This window comes from Sturnus vulgaris, chromosome Z (assembly GCF_052056855.1).
Source record: "Sturnus vulgaris isolate bStuVul1 chromosome Z, bStuVul1.hap1, whole genome shotgun sequence".
Taxonomy (NCBI): Eukaryota; Metazoa; Chordata; class Aves; order Passeriformes; family Sturnidae; genus Sturnus; species Sturnus vulgaris.
Window position 1 is genome coordinate 53,874,873 of NC_142283.1, and position 21,176 is coordinate 53,896,048.

The following is a 21,176-nucleotide window of genomic DNA, read 5'->3' on the forward strand; positions in this document are numbered from 1 at the left end:
AGAAGAGACATGCAAGGTAGAGATGTTGATTATTTTCTTTTGGTTTTTCATGGAAAGTATTTTTGCTAGGGTAAAGTTTCTTATCTTGTTTGGCTTTTAAAATCAATGAGGAATTTCTCCCCTCTGATATGTATCTCAGTTTCTGAGTGCACGTTTTTCTCCTCATTTTGCATCATCAAATGTTCCCCATGACTGAACAGATTACTAAGCCAGATGAACTGGTGTTTTGCAACTCTGGGCATGTATTTGAACACTTGGTTAATACATGGTCTGTGTGTACTTAGGGTTGGGTTGATTTCCCCCAAGTCAGATTGGCAGAGATTTGAAGAGTTCTTCACCTTTGCATCAAGCACATGCCATATTGAACTTTCTGAGGTCAATTGAACATATCTCATGTATTTCCCTATATCAGAGCCTTTGAGGGGTTCTCAGTCTCTTGCTTCTTGCCTAAGATACGTATTCTGTTTTATTCAAGAAAAAATATATTCTATCCCTGAAATATCTAGGTTTGTTATTGAGATTTTGTGTGTACAAGCTAGGTCTTGTACACAGAAAACCAGCTGCTGCAATTTAATGGTTATAGGCAGGCTAATGTTTAGCAAAGTCAAATTTAAAAAGGAAAACCACTCCTCTCCCAGTAAACTTAGAGAGAGACCAGATGAGGAGCATGTAATGAGATGTATTCATTATAATATGCCATTAATATTTTCTCACACATGACAATGGGAAAGGGAAATGCTTACCCTTCACGCTTCAAAAAATAAAAGATGATCCTTTGCCACATAGAGTGATGCTTAGAAATATTTGCGGATCACTCTATAACTGGTTCAGATGAAAAAAGATACTAAAAGCCCAAACTTGAGGACAGTAACATTATGTTGTATACTGGATTGAACATTTCTATAAAATCAAATACTGATCAGGTGTCAATATTTCTAAAAGCAATTAATTTAATTTCTTTTTTTTCTTGAGGTTTGGAATCAATTTGAAGTAGTCTGAGAAAGTATTACATATAGGAGAAAGAAAATACTTTTGATAAGTATAAATTGTTTGGGAAAAGGTTAAATGATTTGACAACAGAAAATAGCTAGGATCAAAAAAGTTACTTTTTACATTGCTTATAATGTTAATACAGCAGAAAAATGACCAAAAAAAATACACTGCCTGAGTGCTGAAGCAAAGCCATTCAGACAGAAAAACGTGAATATATTTAATACCAGATAATATTAGATACTGGATTAAGAAGAAGCTAGTCTGGCTGTGTTTGACTTTTATATGAAGACTACATACTTTTGAGTGAATGGATCAGAGCTGAGACAAATGCCTGTCAGAACTTGCTATAGTAGTGGTCAACTGAGATAATCAGAACGGTCCCTTTTGCAAAGAAAACAGTCACTGACTATCTGCTACTGATACTGAAGTATTCACACAGGTATTACCATGCTGTTCTGTAGTTAGGAGTCTAAATATATTTCGTAGTGAATTCCAGTCAGGGCTCAGAAATGCATGGTACATCCGGCAGGGCTTTGCATGGTGCACACATATTTTTTTTTATATAACCTATGGAATTACATTGTCATTTTACAGGAGAGTTGCCTGGTATGTCAAACATCATCTCTGTGTAAACAAGGATGGCCGTGCACTCCTGAGAACACAAATGTTTTAAAAGTCATAAGACTGCTTTTTCTTTTTGTTGACATGTATTATCTTTCCCTGTAAATTTATTGTTTCTTGCTTTTCATAATTGTCCTTATAAAAGGAGAAAGTAAACATGAATGTATTTTAAAAAGAACTTTGGGAAGTACAGAGAGGAAATTTTCTGTATGAGCTACTTAAATGGTTTCAATTTGCATACAGCAGTAAAAATAAAAGCTCAGTAACTGATTTCTGTACTGCAGTTTAGGGAAATATGGCACAATTAATTTCACATAACACTTGCAAAAAATCTGGTTTAATCAGGATATGTTTAGGACTGTTAAATAGATTCTGAATACTAAAGGTATGCCATATACTTAAGTGACTACAGCAGTTAATATCTTAGAAAACTGTGAGTTCCATTTCAAAAACATCTATCAGCTACCTGACTTTTTTCCCCCATAAGTGATCATGTCTTGTCTGTGATACTTCCACTGAAGTTTGTTTATCAAGATAGAGAGTATGTTCTGTGTTGTTGAAAAGAGTATTTTTTCATTCCTTTTATCTTAAGCATCAGAGATTCCTAAGGCTTTGAAATTTTTGGAAGAAACATTCATTAACTGTTGATTAAAGATGGTCTTTTTAATAATACAGGATGGCAGACTGTTTTGCTAGAATGACCTTTGCAGCAATACACAGCTATATATTGCCTTGTGAATATGCCAGACAGTAATTTAAAGCTGTGGAGGGAAGGGAGAACTATCTTTTCTTCCAGCTCATGCTCAGCAATGCAGAAGTCTTCAGAAATAATAATTCTTAAATTTGTATAATAAGATTCCCCAGTTCTGTTTAATTAAACATTTTTTCCCCATTTAAAATTAATGGTACTTTTACAGCCATATAAACAATAATTTACATGTTTAGGTTTATTTGCATACTTGAAAATTCAAAGTTTAATAACCTGCAAAGTAAACAAAACAGAGTCATGCTTCTACAGCTTGTTCATTGATCTGAATTTTACCCCATAAAATTAATGTCTTCTTGAGATACTGCAGGTATTCTTAAGTCCAGCGTAGTTACAGTCGCTAGAATGTATGGTTGTTCTTTCATGATGTTATTACAAAATAATACCTTGTCTGTATAAAATAGGCTAATCAGTAAGTTTCTTTCTGATTTTAACAGAGGTACTCTTGAATTATTTTGCTTTTTGAAGGCCATTTTTATGAAGGCATAAAACTGAAAGAGTACATTTATATTGGATGTTAGGAAGGAATTCATCGTGTGAGTGTGGTGAGACACTGGCACAGGTTGCCCAGAGAAGTTGTCTCATCCCTGCAGGTGTTCAAGCCAAGACTGGATGGAGAATTCAGTAACCTGTTCTAGCAGGTGTACCTACTCAGGGCAGGGGAGTTAGAACTACATGATCCTTTAGATCCCTTCCAACTCAAAACATTCTATAATTGTATCACTTTTGTGATTAATTTATTATATCCGTTTTTTAGGTCTCATGTTTTTATGCTGTCTACACACTTTACTTTTTCCTTGAAAAATGTATTATTTTTATCAAGGCAATTTTAAGATCTATTGGTGTATTGTATTTTTTTTTATCCTGTAATATTTTCCAAAAATATATTCTTAAGAGTAAACATATTTTACATTTGCAACAATCTTTTGTATGGATGTTAAAGCTCCATAAACATAAAGGCAACACTATTTATACAAGCATAAATTAATGTTCAGTGATCAAAACTAGATAATTTGAAAAATAATGGTTTGTTTTGGATAAATGGATGGAATATAAATAAAAAGTTTCATAGATTGGGACATTTTCTGAAGTGCATGTGTAGGAAAGATAAATTGCAATTATGGTGTAGCAAGCATGGTTCATCCTCTATATCAAGCTTTAATTTGTTAAGCTTAATTTTAATATTTCTGGTTTATAGGTAATAAAAATGTGTTTTGTAGTTTAATTAATTAATGTATTAAAATGTTTTATACTTTAATTAATTACTTTAATTAATGTGTTTTGTACTTTATTAATTTAACTTGTAATTTTTTTGCAGTAATCCAAAAGATGTGCTTACAATTATGTAATACAAATTGTATATAATTTTTTTCTCCTTTTTTGAAAATGTTATCAATTTGTAAGAAAGGCATGCTAATTATGACCAGAATTATGTCAGTTTTCCTACTTGTGCTTTTGTGAGCATACATGCACTGAGTAACATATTATAAAATTTAGTTGGGTTATTTTGACACCAGTGAAAAATGGCCTGTTTCTTTTCAAGCGAATAAAATTAATAGGTAGTGAAATGGTGGAAATTTTTGTGTTATCTTTAGAAATGTTTGATATCACTGCTACAGAATTATTATTTTTGCAACCATGCAAGAACCACAAACTAGCCATTTGTTATGCATCAGAAGTTTTAGATGTTGCATAGTGGAATATGCAGCAGCTGAAACCGATGCGATAAATTGATCCTGACTGATAGAATTTTAGAAAGCCTATACTTCTGATATTCAAAAATATTTAGGTCTAATTGAAATCAAGTGCATATAAAAATGCTGGTGTCAAATAGAATGGATCTTTTAGTTTCCCTTAGGTTACAGTATACTATGAGAGCATGATAGATGAAAAACTTATTTTCTGCTCATATAAATGTAGATTTCTCCCACAGATGCAGTACTTGACTGGGTATAGAAATACTGTGCCACGTGATTATTGGTTCCCCATGGAAATTACATCCTATTTTGACAGGCTTGCTTTATTTTTAGTACTTCATACATTTACCTGTGGCAGAAAGGTAAAACTATATTTCAGAAATCATTTCACTTTTTGCATCACGATTAGAAAGGCAAAAATTTCCCTGCATGTCTTTGCTGTTGCTCTTTAGGTTGGGTTGGTACTGAGAGATGCCTCTGTTAGGCTCAGTTCCTAATATCCAAAGAAGGCTGGAATTGAGGCAGGGATAGTTAGCAGAAGTCTTGGGAACCTCAGTGCCCATTTTGCTCTCTGTATTCTACAGGGAGGAGAATCAGCTGGTGCTGTGTTTCCCAGACAGGTGCTGGTTTGTCCCTTTGGGTCTCAGGGTGCCATCTGCAAAATGTGGGACATACTCTGCTGATTCAGCCATGTGCAGGGAGGATAGGTGCATTGTTACAGTCTATGTGGTTTGTACCCTGCAGCAACACCCACATTGAGAAGCCAGGTGCTGCAGAGCTACCCAGCCGTAGCAGGCTGGAGGTCTCTACATGCCCTTTTACCCTTCTGTTCGGTGTTTGCTGTTGCAGTTTACTGCGTGGGCTTTCCTTTCAAATAATTTCTTTCTCTTTTCCAGTTTGAGGGTTGCAAGAAAGCCTTTTCCAGGCTAGAAAATCTAAAGATTCACTTAAGGAGCCATACGGGTGAGAAGCCGTACCTTTGCCAGCACCCTGGCTGCCAGAAAGCATTCAGCAACTCCAGCGACCGTGCCAAGCACCAGAGGACACACCTGGACACTGTAAGGACACAGCAGTGCCACTGCAGCCCCCTGTACATTAGACCATCTGCTCCTTTCCTCCAGCTTGGTGACAGCAGGTAGCCCAAAACCTTAGAGACAGGAGGGTGGATGGTCTGATGAGGCTGTTGAAGCTGCTCAAAAGTGACCCAGTAAAATAAACATGCAAGAAGGCTGGCCCAGGTTGGTTGATGGAAAGACCACAGTTCCATGGTCTTTGCTGCAAGTGGAGGCAGTAGCTTTCTCCCATTTAGTCGATCTTTGGGGAAGCTGAAGCCATCTGCAATATAAAGTGCTTTTCTTTGATGAAAAGTTGAGGCTGGGGCATGTACCAGAAAGTCAAGAGAGGTAGAATAATTTTGTAAATCTAAATATTTTCATAACAATAGATTGTCCCTTGTAAATTTGAGTCACAGATGAGATTTGTTTAAAAACCTCTGTTGCGGAAACAAAGTTTTTATTTTCTCAGAGACAGTTTCCAAAGGGCAGGAGTCCAGAAATAGAAATAAAACAATGCCATTTAAATTAAATGGCCATTATAAAAACTAAATCACCCATTTTGAAGCATCAATATTATGGCTGGCAAGTTAGTAATGTATACAAGGTGTTTTCAGCAATTCTTTGTAAAACACAAGTGGATAAATTGCTGAATAGCTACTTGCAGAAAACAGTTGGATCTAATGTTCATTTTATACTTAGCATTAGTATAAAATATGTTATATAAATATATATAAGTATAAATATAATAATATATAAGTATATTTTATATATTAAATATATAAAAATATATTTACTAAATATATTTAAGTATCTAAATAATATAATTAATGAACCTACAAATCATCAGGGAAGACAGACAGATTAGAACATGCGAGATGAGATATTTATATGAGTTAGAGTTTATTGGGCATTTTTTAAAGAAAACTATAAGGATATTATAGGATATTATAGGATATTTTGTAGGTGTTTTTCTAAAATGAAGTATTATTAGAAAATGTGAGCTGAAGGAGTTGGCCAGTATTTCACATTAAAATGCATAATTATTTTTTTGTATGTAATACTTCTGAACTTCAGTATTCAATGCTTGATTGGGTTTTTGCTTGCCTTCTTTGTAATATAGTAAACTAACACTTTTTCTTGTTCTCTTTTTCTGAAGCAGATCCTTCTTTAATCCTAAACAGTCTTTCTGGGCCTTTACTACAGTTTCTTTACCTGATTCACTAAAGACTGTAATTTCTAATTAAGTCAAAGATTGCTCTGAGGGTGGAAGAATTGCAAGTATATCTAGCAATATTCACTATATTGCTAAGAAAAGAAAAGGTAATTATGAATGGTGCTGTAAATTAAAGCTTTCTTTTTGTTTGTCTTTCTTTAAAGCTTTACTTCATCCTTTCCTTTTCTAACAACTTGCCAAGCGTTCAGCTTGCAATAATGTACAATGTTTTTGTCCTGTAATAATGTGGTTTGCAGCATCCTAAAGGAATCAAAAAGGATTCTCTTGAGTTAAAACCATCTGTGATATAACAGTAGTTTTATCCTTTTTCTTTTTGATTTAGAAACCTTATGCATGTGAAATTCCAGGATGTACTAAGCGATACACAGATCCAAGTTCCCTGAGAAAACATGTGAAAGCCCATTCTTCCAAAGATCAACAAGTCAGGAAAAAGGTAATTTTTCTGGTTTCTTGACCGGTGTAAAGTTTATGTGAAGAAATCAGTGTTATAATATTAGATGTCTCAATGCATTTTCAAGTACTTGGGTTGATTTGAGACTTTGAATTAGAAAAAAAGAGCAAATTATAGATAGGTGTGGTTCTTATATAGATAAGTTCATCTTTGACTTAATGAGGCTGCCTGATTTAATGCTTTATGTTTTCTGATGTGATAGTTAATCACTAAAGGCACACAACAAGGCAAATAAAAATAATTTTTTTGCAAACAGAAATGCTTGGTTACAAATTCCACCACTTGGTAAATACACAAAATTACAAAATCCTGGCCAGTCTCAGATGGAAGGATGGATTTTGAGGGCAGTGAGGGCAGTATATGGGACTAAGCTCTAAACTGTGTTTCCATATTCCAAGTACTCCCGATAATACTAAGATATTTCACAGTGCTTATTCCCTGTGGATGTCAAGTCCATGAGTCATCAACTGTTTATATGTATAAATGCATCTCTAAAGAGCTGAGTTGTGGCCTAAGGGAATGTTTTTCTTTTAGCATTTTTCATCATGGCTCCTATTAATCACTGGCATAATGTTTACAAGGTACAACACAGATAGTTGCTGGACCTTTGTGAAGTTATAATTACTAACTAACATTATGCTTTGGTATTTGAAATATTTCCTAACAGTAATAATAAAGAAAAAAAAAAGAACAACAAACCTTTTAATGAAGAATTAAGGTTATTTAGGGATTTAATTAAAAGTGAAAATTGGCTTAATACCAAAAAGGTAATTATGAAAATGTGAATACATCAAAAATAACCATAAAAATTCCAAGGTGATAAAGGCACAGTGGACTAATACTTCAAACCCTAGGGATCTTTTCTGTTAGAAGAATGAAACCCTTTGCTGTCACACTCCGTTAGTCATGGATTCCTTTAATATATCGTGCCTGACTGGTTTTAATCCTTCCTTTAACCTCCCCTGCATACCAAGTGACATTATTGTGGCGTCTTAAGTTGCTGGCTCTTCAAGACTGTACCTGCAAATGTGTCTTTGATGTTGCATAGACTTAAATAGCAGGATGAAGTATATTCACAGGAGTGGAATCTTATGTACTGTGCTGATGTTTACATTGAGTCTTCACCCCAGATTCTGTAGATGTTTCTTCAAAGATTTGACTCTTTGCTTGGCTCTCTAAGATGGGATTATGTAATGGGATATAGGTAAATTTCCGTCTCTCAATTATTCTAAGCAACTTCTGTTGATGTGTGTCTATGACTTACCATATATGGCAAAATTCCTTTTCTGCAAATCTGTAATGCAGCTACTGTTCCCTTCCCAAGCCCTCGTTATCCACTAAATACATTTAACTGGGAATCTTGCCAGGTAATGACATGAAATCCTATATATCAAGAAGATCCCAGCACAAACACATTTAGTAAAAGTAATTTAATGGATTGTACAATAAAATTTCATTTTCTCTTCAAAGGAAAGCAGACCCATCAGAAAGTAAAGATAGTCATGCCTGCTTTAATCACCTTTGTGTAATTTGAAAAATTCTTCATGAAAATGAGGGCAAATATAGCATGCATATATCTGGGAACAGATGCTGAAAATGTTTAGTAAAATATTTTAGGTATAATCTCTACAAATCATAATATTCAGTCTGTAATTTTAAAATATTTTGGTGGGGTGAAAAGCAGTGTTTACTATCATATTTTTAAAAGGAAAAATTGCTGACTCTGCCAGGATTTCATCTTTCCATTGGGACGATAGATGAGGTTTCTTCTAAGCCAGGAAGCCAGTGAAAGAAAACTAGGCAGTTCCTAAAATGAGAGATTAAAGTGATGTTGAGAGGAATGTTAATGTACAGCATGCCCCTCAACTACGATTACTTTTAAAATGTGTTCTCTTTTTGATCTTGTTCTCATTTCAGCTTTGAAAGGACAACAATTTACAAGATTTTTTTTGTAAGTTGGCTGGACAAGTAAGCCTATTTTTAGTTGGCAACAGTTTTTTATATCAGTAAAGCACAAATGTTGTTCATCTATGAACTGATGGTATTACATTTAAAATCAAGAATCCATAGCTCTTTTAGTTTATAAGTCTTTTTATTTAAGATAATGAAATTATGGAACATTGTGATACCACAGTGAGCCAGATAGAAACTTTCTAACATGGTTTTGGGTATTAGAGAGCAGGGATTCTTTAGTGCAGTGTGCTGGTCACTCAGAGGATCCTATCTCCAATAGAATGCCCAAGAGTTGGGTAAACAGTGTTTATTATACAAAAATGATCCCTGATTCATTAGCTATCTCCCCTTACTGGATGTATATGTTTTACTTTGTTTTAGAGAGTCTCGCCTCTTATCAAGTCTTTATAGGTTCCTTGGGGTCTGTCTTCAATGTCCCATGTCCTTTTTAGGTGCCTGTTCATTGACCCCTGCTTTGGAGTCAGTGCAGTATCATTTTTTTTCATTACTTCTGCTTTGTCAGCCTTGCAGAGCTGAGCTGTCATCCTGTTTGCATTTTGCATGGGTTCTATTTGCCTAAGTTACATCCTTTAATCTGTTTCTCCAAGGCTGTGCTGTTCTGTTCTACTGTCCTTGATAAGAGTAAAATGCTGTTCTGTTCTACTCATATCATTCTACTCATTATCATGTCCATGTCATATCATTAACAAAATCCAGATCCTGTGCTATTAGAACACATAAACGCAGCATGGGTCAGATTGGAAGGGGTCACAGGGGTCATCTGGTCCAAGCTCCCTGCTCTGAGCATCCCAGAGCACATGACACAGGATTGTGTGAGAGCGTTCTTGAGTATCCCCAGTGAGGGAGACTCCACAGCCTATCTGGGCAATCTGTCCCAGAGTTCAGTCACATTCACAGTGAAGAAGTTCTTCATGTTCAGGGGCAATTTTCTGTGCATCACTTTCTGCCTGTTGCCTCTTGTCCTATTGCCTGGCACCGCTGAGAAAAGCCTCTGACACCCTCCCTTCAGAGACTTACAGGCATTGATGAGGTCCCCTCTCAGTCATCTCTTCTCAAAGTGAACAGGCCCAGGTCCCCCAGCCTTCTTTGCAAGAGAGACTCAGTGGTTTGAAGCCTGTATAGAAGGTCAATACCACCATTACAGTCTTCATGAACATCCATTTTTTGTGTAAGATAGCACTCAGCCTTGTACAAGATCATTGTCTTTTCCATTCAAGTGTACCATGAAAAGTTATTTGCTACTTCCATAGCACTCATGCTGAAGAAATCTGTATTTGTAAATCTAAAGAAAATATTTAATTCACTTTCGAATACTGCAGAGCAATTCCCACTGTGAATGGAATGGAATCGACTCTCCACTGGCTTTGTAGATCTTGTCATGAATATCTGCATTGTCTATTGCCTTTCTTAAAGGTTGTCTCTTTTTTAAAAGTGCACTTAATTATAAAAGATAATTTTAAAAGGACAAAAGATTGTTCTGATTTTGTGCAGCTGTTTGGCAGAAACAAGAGCAGTTCAGTAACATTGATCTTATCACCTGAACAATACAGTGACCATGCTTTTAGATAGTTTCAATTTTGTCCATACCAGTGAATAATAGTACTTCAAGCCTATGTGTCCTGCCAAAAAATACAAAACTGACAAAGATTTAAAAGAAAGTTTCTATTTAATTAAAAGAAAGTGAAATAATTAAAGATAAAATTAGTTAGCTCCATCTTTGTGAAAAAAGGGAAGAGATAATTTGAACAGTTAACATAAACGAGACAAGATAAAGAGAATGCAAAAGTCTTAGTCTTAGATTTTGAACTGAAGGATGATTTATACCAAATAATTTCCTCATTCAGTTGACCAGCCTTTGATTCCTTGGCAGTTCTAATAGTGATCAGATCATGTCTTTTTATTAAAATTATTTCTGGGTCAGATATATTATTTAGACAAGCTTAGATGTATTGAATGCTTACCTGACAACTGCCTGTAAAAGCTGTCTGTCCTGTAAACCTCTACCATCTTAGATCATTCAAATGGGTCTGGAGGAACCCATACAAGGATTCAACTGACCAGATAGGTTAACACCTCAGCAGATGTATCAGTGATGCTCCTATATCACGACTTAGTCTTAGCCTAACACAAGAACTATATTTATTTTTCTGTTTTTTTCCCGGGGACAAAAATTTTTGTACTCTCTCTGCCAGAAATGAAATATCACAGAGGCATAGCTTCAGGAAAGGCAGTCCAAAGGATGTTTCTGAAAATAATCTAGACACGATGGGGATTTTTTTTAAATTGCAGTTTATATGGTATATGTACCAAATCACTAAGGAATGGAGGGAGTGGTGAGACCGAAGGAGATAAAAGGTATGTTCAGAGCTTCTAGACCGATTTATTTCTTCCTAATAATCTTTCTTTTTCACACAGATTGGTCAATTGTAAAATGATGGCTGAACAGTCACTTTTGGGAAGTTAGCAAAACATTCTCCCAATCATGATAGAATGCTTTAATTATTTATTCCTGTAATATCTGACCGGAAGAAGCTTTCTTCAGGTGTTATTTTGCTATGCAGGAATAAGCATAGAAGGCAATCAGAATTTCTCTAATCCTGGTGCTATTTATGCATGATTTCTTCCTCATTAAATTTATTGCCCTTCCAAGATTGATAACTTGCAGTGGTAGGAAGATTTCAAAATACTATTCCTGATTACAATAAGAAAAACTGTGATAGACTGCACTGCTGACATGAAGCAGTATGACGCCTCAGCCATACCCACTCCTACTTCAGAATGTAGTAGAGGGTACTAGTAGAGCAGACAATCCACACTAGGTGTGGAGTGCACTGAAAACAATGGGACAAGGATATAAATCGTCTGGCCAAAGCAATTATTGGCATTCCCTTGCTGAGTGGCCTCTGCTGAGCTTAATGAGGGTTCCCATCTAAACTGAGGGGGCTTTTCAGAAGCCACCTTGCTTATAAAGATCCTACAGGTATTTCTCTTCTCATACTGTGCAACCTCCATATTAGCAAAAAGGGAATATAAAATCCTCACCTTTAGAGGCAGATCTTAACAACTGAATTAGTCTAAAGCCTAGTTATTTTATATTCCTTTTCTAAAAGTTCACTTCTCTCTTTGAGGTCTGTAAAGTATAATGTGTATAGACTATAGAATGGTTTGGCTTGGAAGGGGCCTTAAAGAAGATCTAATTTCAGTGCCTCTGCCATAGGTAGGGACACCTCCCTCTAGACCAGGTTGCTCAGAGCCCTGTCCAGCCTGGTCTTGAGCACTTGAACACTTGAGGTTTTCTCTTCTCCAGGCTGAACAGCCCCAAATTCCTCAGCCTATCTTTGTAGGGGAGGTGCTCCCATCCTTGCATGAAATTTGTGGCCTCCTCTGGACCCAATCCAGTAGCTTCACATCCTTCCTGTGCTGGGAGCCCAGAGCTGGATGCAGCCCTGCAGGTGGGGTCTCAGCAGAGCAGAGGGGCAGAATCCCCTCTCTGGCCCTGCTGCCCACACTGCTCTGGATGCAGCCCAGCACAGTTTGGCTTTCTGAGCTGTGACCACACATTGCCAGCTCATGTTAAGTTTTTTGTCAACCATCACTCCCAAGTCCTTTTCCACAAGGCTGCTCTCAAACACTTCTCAGCCCAAGCTATAGTATGACATATAAACCTGTCCACCTTACAATGAAAAGAAGAAATGAGAAATAACCCAATTGCCTAAAGACATGATGTTCTCCTATTGAACATCATGAATTTCTCTGGAATTAAGATATACAGGTGTTTTCAAAAGGTTAACATGGAAATTTTTATTAAGTTTTGAGAGGTTGTCTGACTTTCTATTATGTGGGTTATGTCAGCAAATATTTTATTCCCTCAGCAGAATAATACAGACCTCTTGGCTCTTACAGAGCTGCATGCTTCTTGATTGTTCATTTTTTAATTCCTTTACAATACAGTAGAAACAGGCTATTTATTGTGATTACATATTGATTTTACCACACAACTGATGAAGCTACCGGTTTGTTTAAAGACTCTAGAAAAACCAAAATTTTACACCAGCCTTTAGATTTGGTGAATAACACGAGAAGAAAACTGTGTCTGGGGATTTATTTTTTAGCTAGTATCCTTTGTTAATTTCATGATGGGTTTCCAGTTTTTTCTTTCCTTTCTTTCTCAGTGTTTGAACAAAGCTTTTTTGCAACTCAAGAAATGTAGTGCTCATTGTGTTCCTTACATGAAAGAAATTACTTTTAAAATTTTTTTTCTAACTCAGAATGTTTAGTTGATGAGGAAGGAGGGAGACAAGGAGGGTTAGAGCATTACACAACTCGTGTTTCAGAAGGTCATCCAGACACTAAGCTAATTACCAGTGACAATCTCCATTATGTGACTATATTAATCTGGAGGAACTGCTCTGTTTGTGAGCACCTTCCTTATGGGGAGAAAACATACTACCATATGAGATAAGTGGCTTCTGTGTCTTTCAGTTTTTGCTTGACCTTATTCAGACTCTTAGTTCAGATTTCGCTTTTTAAACTGCAGACGGGAGAGAACGGGTTGAAAGAGAAGCAAATCTATTTTCTTGCTTTGAGAACAGTTGAAAATAAGGATATTTTCCCTCATTTGTTCTCTATGAAGCCCACTTAAAAGATGTCACCAATGCAAAAAGAAGTGCATTCAGGCCATGGGGTCACTGAGCAGTGGCCATGGCAACTAAGAAACTATTCTGCAGAAGAAAATGCAGTAAGGAGTAAGTGTTTTAATCCCCAACTTTAATCCCTTTACTTCCTGTCTTCAGAATGAAATATAAATCGGACACCATGGCATTCAGCAATTTTTCCTGAAAGGCATGTTTGCAGAAGGGGATTATGAATGGGCAGTAGTGTTTAAGGAATTTAATCATACAATTTGTTGAAAAACTTTTGAGACTAGGAACGACCAGTTCTTTTGAGTGTGGTCAGTGAGACCCAGGAAAACAGGCTCTGAAAGCAGTGTAGCACTGGCTGTGCCCCACCAGCTGTTCTGTGTGTGCTCTAGTGGGGTGCACAAGGCATGCTGTGGGGGATATGCTTTGCCAGCACTACATTTAGAACTTTGTTCACTGGGGAGAAGGAAAAGGTGAAATCCCCCAGTGGTTTTCATGGTATTCTGACAGCTGTGGCATTTTTATAACCAAGAGATGTTCTTCAGATCCATTTTTTATATCAAACGATATCCTTTTCCCTATTTCTTTGACTTCACTTCTCTGCCACAGCATATGCACGAACATAGCCTTGATAGAGCAGGAATTTTTCTTTCTTTTCATGGCCTGGTAGACAGAGTCCATGGGTGGACTTGGCAGTGCTGGGTGTACACTTGGACTTGTTGATCATACTGGTATTTTTCAACGTAAATGATTCTATGACTCCATAATTCTGTGATTCTCATTAGCCTGTCATACTTCAGGGCTTTGAATGCACAATCCTGTTCATTACACTCCTTAAGCAACACCAGGGTCTGAGCAAGCAAGATTTGAACTGTGCATGGGATGCCTAGGAGGTTGCAGTTCAGCACCCTGACACCAGCACAAATACCCTTCAGATCTTCATCACTGTCCTCAGCAAGTGTTGCTGCTCCAGGCTGAGACCTCCTCTGCGATTTCACACTGTTGGACAGGGGGTGGGCGGCTGCATTGGCAGGTACTGATTTTGGAGTCCTCAGTACTGCTCCTGAAGCAGTCATGTATTGGCCTCACTTGCAGTGCCCTTTTGAGGAGGGCCTTCATCTGCCCATTTGTTTCCTCCCTGTGATGCAGAGCTCTGCCCTTTCTCTGGCTATTTGTGAGACTGCTCTGTAAGATGAATTACGGCTTTAACAACTACAAAAAACCCAACCTGACACAGAAATGCCCCACAGTAAACCAGAGGCAGTAGAAACTTGGAAAGTTAGCAATGCCAGCCCTAGCCAGCACTTCACATCATTGTCTCGCCTGATAAGGACAGTAGAACAGAACATCATTTTACTCTTAGAAGGAAAATAGAACAGCACAGCCTTGGAGAAATAGATGAAAGATGTAATTTAGGCAAACAGAAGCCACACAAAATGCAAGCAGGATGTCAGCTCTGCTGATGAAGCAGAAGTTACACAAAACAATGATATTGCACAAAAGCAATATTGCACAAAATTATTACACAAAAGCGGGGCTCAAGCCACATTAAAAGCATATGGGACATTGGAAACCACCAAAGAAGACCCCAAAGAACCTATAAGGATTTCTGATAAGGGGTGCAACTATGTAAAATAAAGTAGTATATATACATCTAGTAAATGGGGATAGCTAAAGAATGTGTGATTGGTGTGTATGATAAACCCTCTGTTTACATGATACACCTCAGGGCACTCAGCTGGAGGAAGGATCAGCTAGAGGAAGGATCTCCCAAGTGACCAGCACACTGCACAAAAGAATGCCTGCTCTCTAACAGTTAAAACTGTGCTAGAAAGTTCCTATCTGGCTGATGTCGGTATCACGCCATGTAACACACTAAACAGACAGCTCACAGTGAATGAAAATGTACAAGGGTGTCCTGAGGAATCTTTGAAAAGTAAAAGTTGTATGCCTGAAGGCTAATAATTTTGACCTCTTGATAGTAGAGTGATAGAGTTTTTCAGTTCTAGTCCTAGGCTCTATTCAAGATATTGTTTTGAAGAGAATATTTTCATGTATGACCTGGTACATGCATGCATTTAGGTTCCAGTGGAGATAAAGAATCAAGTATTTGAAGTGAAGGCCAGTGTAATATAAAGAATGCTGCAGTTAAACAAACAAAAAAAAAAACCTGAAGACCTCTTTCTGTATACTAACAGTTGTTGATATTATCTCCAGATTAACATGGCAATTTTTGGTAATCTGTAATACAAAGAAAAATATGCTTGTGCTAAATGAAGCACTTGGTGTATAAATATGTGTTTATTTTACACATTTTACCTCTCATGAAGTGAAAATTTGCCATACAGATGTATTTTCAGAAAGGGAAAGCAAATAATTCTGGAGTACAAGTGTTTTCTTTGTCAGGCTGCACTTACTTGGAAAAACTGAAGCTTAGAAATATCATAATAATAGCTATATCCCCAAATCAGTCTGACATGAAACAGTAGGTTTTTTCCTGCCTTTTGAATAGAACAGGTCAGCTATTAGACTAATGTTCACGCAAAAATCAGCTACAAGCCTCTTGGAACTGCCTGAAGAAGAGGATGAAACAGAAAGGGTCATAGGTATAATTTATATAATATTTCAGATTTGATACAACCTGATATGGGACAGGAGGAGAGGTAATATGTGTATATGTGTGTGTGTGTGTGTGTTCAAACATCTGTAGGAGTGCTTTCTAGTTGTGTAGAGCAAAATAATTATTTTCAACAGACCTGTGGCTCTGTTAATTTTAGAAAAAGGCCACTGCACTCACTCAAACTGTACTTCCCTTCTTTAAAGTAAGATTCTCGGGTTGTTTGTTGTTTTTTTTTAAATTCGAAGTTTCTTTTAGATCTGTCCCAGCTGCAAATTTTACCCATAAAGTGGTCTTCATGGTGGTCTGTATCATTTTAGTGATGATATAATCCAATAATCCAAAATATTCCTCAATCAAAAGAAATTCAATGAAGAAAAACAATCAAAAGAAAACTCTCTTTTCTACATGTACTAAAAGCAGAATTAATTTTAGTGTTATCAATCTTAATGCAACAGTGTTTTCCTCTTGTAGTATTGCTTTAAATTCAGAATTTCTTCTTGACTTGAAATTTGTCAAAGTTGTGTAATTGTGTAGGTTTCAGGTCCTTTTGATTTTTAATGCAAGACACTGAAAAATATTTTTCATATGTTTTCCTGATCGATGCTAGAACATGAAGATGGAAATCTTTTTATATTGAACTCAAATGTTCAATACAGTAAAACTTTGAGAGTAGCAAAAATAACTACTTCTTGCGTAGAACCTAACATCACTACTGTGCAGGGAGAAAAGTTCAACTTGATTTTCATTGTTTTTCTCGCCAAGTGCTTAATTGAAATAGGATCTAAAAGCAGGGAAAAGTAGCGCACAAACACACACACTCCCACAGAGGTATATCTGAAAGCTGTGGTAGACAATTAGCAGAACATTTCTCTCTGGAAGTCCTGCACAGATGACTCACTGAAAACAAAGGGCACAGAGAAATCCCTTCTGTCTGCTTTGCTTCTTTGCCCCAAGATGTTTGTAGCCCCCAGAGGCAAGAATTAGGACAATTTTTATTGATTCTGTGTCATTGTCTGTGGTCAGAAAGGTTTAGTACTGTGCAGGTATTGGACCTTGAAGCTGATCTTTGTGAGTAAAAGGATGATTTGTATCTAGCAAGAAAAATCATATTATGATATATACTTATATTTTATGATATAAATACTGTCTTACAGCATCGCTTCATAGTGAACTTACAATTTGCTGGTGGTGACATCGGTGTACTGTCAATGTGATGATACTAACAGGACATTATTTTACTCTAACTGTACAAAGAAACATTAAATTCTGGGTACTCCTTCAGAACAGCTAGTACAATAAATACGTGGCTCTGCATAGACAGGTCATGCTTTGCTCTCACAAAGTCAGCTTAATTACAGACAATGAAAGTGAGTAAAAACTACTGACTTACTCTGTACTTGACATTAGTAAACTTAATACAGGGCCTATGTGAATAGCAGAAATTCCTCCTTATCTTTGTAAGCAAAACAAAAACACATGTCTAGAACTATTACAGTTAGTGTAAAAATATTCCTGTCAATGAAATATACCAGTATTTAGGGGGTTTTTTGCTTGTTTTAGACATGGCAGACACATATCTAACCTGCATAAAACTAAACAGACTATAAGTAATGTCTCACTTACATATGTAAATACTTTACTAGGTGCACGATATGCATGTATATTAAATACACGTTTTTGTAAGTGAGATTTAAAATGTTATGATTTGATGAGATAACTGGCATGTTTGAATGACTGAAGGAGTCTAGATTTTGCTGAAGAATTAGTTTAATTAATCTGAATACATGCAGGCAGATTTTGAAGTTACTAAACTATTTAGTGTGGTTTAGGATTTCTCAAGCCAAACGCTTCTTTTCTTACAAAGTGTATTCATAAACACACCTATCGTATGTTTTCCTTGATGGTGTCTGATTTCTGTACAGAAAGCAGTGCTGAAGAAACTAGCCAGGTGGTACAAAAATGTTCAGATCTCATATAGAGCACACATTGGTGAGAGAAAAATGAAAAAAGATTATCTTTTCTTGTAAGGTGACATTTTCTCTGGGATTATGTCATGCATCAAATCAACAGCACACCTCTGCTTTTGAACTCAAATATAATGAAATTGAAAACTGAGAAATAAGAATCTTACTCCCTTGTAATTATTTCTGCTTGTATCATTTAATTGGGGAAATTACTTATTCATATGCAAAGTGTACAGAAGTAGAATTTCCTTCCATTGTTCTGAAAGGTGATAAATATTAGCTGACTGTCACAGAAGTAAAACAGTTGTAAACCATGACTGAAAATTACTCGTTTTGTATATTATAAAAAACTGATACATTGTGATAATGGAAGTGCTTCTGTATTTCCAAATACAAAACTTCACAAGGCTTACCATAAAATTAAGCTATTAAATTCAAACACTACTATTTGGAAGAAATATCAAATACAGGGGAGTTTTAAGTGAGCAGAGCAGTTGATTGTTAGCTTGCACTTTGGTCAGCAATAAGTTTAGGTTACATTACAGCACACAGAAAATGGCTGTGCTCAGCATGGCAGACTTACCAGTTTTTGATTTTAACACTCAGATAACTTTATAACCATACAGTTCTTAAAAATTGTAAAGATTGCCAAGTTTTCAGTCCCAGCCTGATTGTACTGGTGCTCAGCTGAGTGATCATGAGAGAAGCAAGATGATCATGGGGCAGTGACGTATTTCAGTCACAGTGCTGCGAGATCTGTGGTGAGATGCAATTAATATACAACTCAAAGAGAGTGTCAGCTTCCTTTTGCACTTGGACGGTAAGTCTACAGTCCAGGCTGGAAAAGAAATGCAGTGTTGTTAGAACAGAGCAAGAAATGGATGGCAGCAGTTATAGCTGGTCAAATATTTCTCCTTTATAGCTTTTTTAACTGAAGATAAAATTCTACAGTTGCAGTGAATAGTTTGTGGATTTTGCTTTGTTTTAAGATCATTTGTCTTTTCATTGTCTGTTCTGTGATTCTTGACATACTAAAGAAGAATCATAGCCCTGATTTCCCTGCGTTTGTCAAAATGTAAGACATTGCTTTCAGTTAAAAATTTTAATTACAAGTTTTCTGTGAAATATGTAAAAATATTTGACTGAGATAGAGTGGGTTTTTACCCTCAATGTCTTTACAGGAAAAAGAAATGCCTTGACCAGTTGTGTTTGAACCAGAATCTGTGTTTTGCCCTCTATTTTGTTCCAAAAATGCCACAGTTTATGCCTTCTTAAGGAGAAGAGATCTGGGAAAACATTAGGAGGACCAATAACTATAGAAAGCATTGTTACTGCCTCTGTCAAAAGAAAACAGTAATGGTGGGAAATGGAGTTTTCTAGTTGTGACTAGTTTGGGAAACAGCTGTCATTTAATGGCTGGCTCTGCTGAAGGAAACTTTCCCATTTCTGGTCCTGCTCCTCAAGGAGTAGAGTAGGGAAGGCTCCTCTAGCCCTTGCTCTCCTCTCTCCAGTGGTACCACAGTAATTACTCTTAAAGAGCAAATTACAAGCATTCCTTGCAGCAGGGTTCAGGAAAGTTACTCCCAGCATCTGTTATCTGGGGAGAGTTTATATAGAAGGCCTGTGGTAGTATTTTTAGTGGAAATTTGAATTAGTAGTGTGCATCTGCTGTTGCACAAGTCAGTGGAGTTCTCACCTCTTGCTCAGGATATTTCATCATATGTACATTAAATACCCAACTTGTCATTCTAAAATTACACATTTTATTAATATATTACATGTTGTGATACATATATTTGCACCTATGTATGCGTGTGTAAGTTTGTAGGCCTTGTGATTGTATTTCTAGCCCTTGTGATTTTAAATGCTAATCAACAATAGCCAATGCATGAAATAAGAACTGTCCTCGGAAATCAGATCACAGCTGTCTCACAGTGTTTCTCCATTTTTGTTTTTCTGTTGATGATCCTAGGTTTTCTTCATTTTTTATAAGTTTTGAAAAGCAAGAAAATTTATGGCAGCACAGATTGTCAGGGTAGATTTTTCTAAATATCAAAGCATTTGTGAATGCAAGATTCCTGAACAATGGAAATTAGTGAAGTTTGAAAATTTGTGAAGTAGGTGGCTGCCTATTCTATTTTACGAGAATTACTAAATATTTGTAACTAATGTGTAAATACTTAGCTGTCCTTTTCTTGCTTTTCTCACTGTTTTATCCGTGAGTACCATCTGATACAGAAAATTGATCTGTTTCTTAAAAAGAATATTGAGACAACTTCACAGAGGCAGCTTCTATGATTGTGTATTCTGTATGATAGAACACTGATTCTTTTATAGAAATCAGATTTTTCTTATTATATGCACTTTAGTTTCCATAGAAATTTAAATTCACATAAGACTTATTAATAATGTAACTGTAAGGATATGAATGAGGACATATTTCACAAGCACTAAGTTTCTTGAAAAGCCATGTTACTAGTGATAGCAGCAAACCTAGCACAATTACTGGATAATAGCAGATGATGACGTGTGCCAAAGTGGAAGAAGCTTTGTTTGTACTTATAACAGATTGTAAATATGGATAATAAACAAAATCATTGGTGGGGGTATTTATTCCCTTCTCTTTCCCGTCCATTCTCCCCCTTCCTACAATTTTAGAATAACAAATGCATCTCACGGAGGTAGTGTAACTTCAGGCTTAATATTGACTGGCTAAGTTTTTAAGAGAAGGAATCTCCAGCATGCAGGGTGTGTGCATAGGTAGCACAGGCTGTGTAATATCTCCAGCTACAGGGTCAGGTGCTTATGATGTGTAAGACCAGCTCTCCACTCAGTTGCTGTGGTTTTACTGCAGTGCATATTACCAAAAGTAATTGGAGTGTCTCTCAGCATTTTGTGGCACAAAGGTCCTCTTGTGGCACAAAGGTGTTTTTATGGTTTCATTCAGAATCATTTCATCTAACTCTTCTTTCTTCATCTGCCCTGTCCCTGGGGTGTTCAAGGCACGGTTGGGTGGGGCTCTGAACAGCCTGATCTAGCAGAATCCAGTTTCTCTTCCTGTGGCAAGGGGTTGGAACTTGGTTCCTTCAAATTAAAACCATTCTGTAATTAATTTCTGAGTATAGTGTGTCCAGAAATTTGTCTTCTTGTTCCTCTTCCTC

General features: G+C 36.5%; 1 protein-coding gene across 5 annotated transcripts in view; it reads left to right on the forward strand.

Annotated features, from left to right (window-relative positions):
- GLIS3 (GLIS family zinc finger 3) overlaps nucleotides 1-21,176 on the forward strand; it is a 153,519-nt gene that overhangs the window by 105,432 nt on the left and 26,911 nt on the right. For all 5 annotated transcript variants that reach the window (XR_015799192.1, XM_088155848.1, XM_088155849.1 and 2 more), the window contains exons 4-5: nucleotides 4,974-5,135; nucleotides 6,689-6,799. Coding sequence is in view for 4 of the 5 variants with exons in the window: in XM_088155848.1 (XP_088011974.1) it covers nucleotides 4,974-5,135; nucleotides 6,689-6,799 (273 nt within the window). In the remaining variant the exon portion in view is untranslated. The remainder of the gene's footprint in view (nucleotides 1-4,973; nucleotides 5,136-6,688; nucleotides 6,800-21,176) is intronic.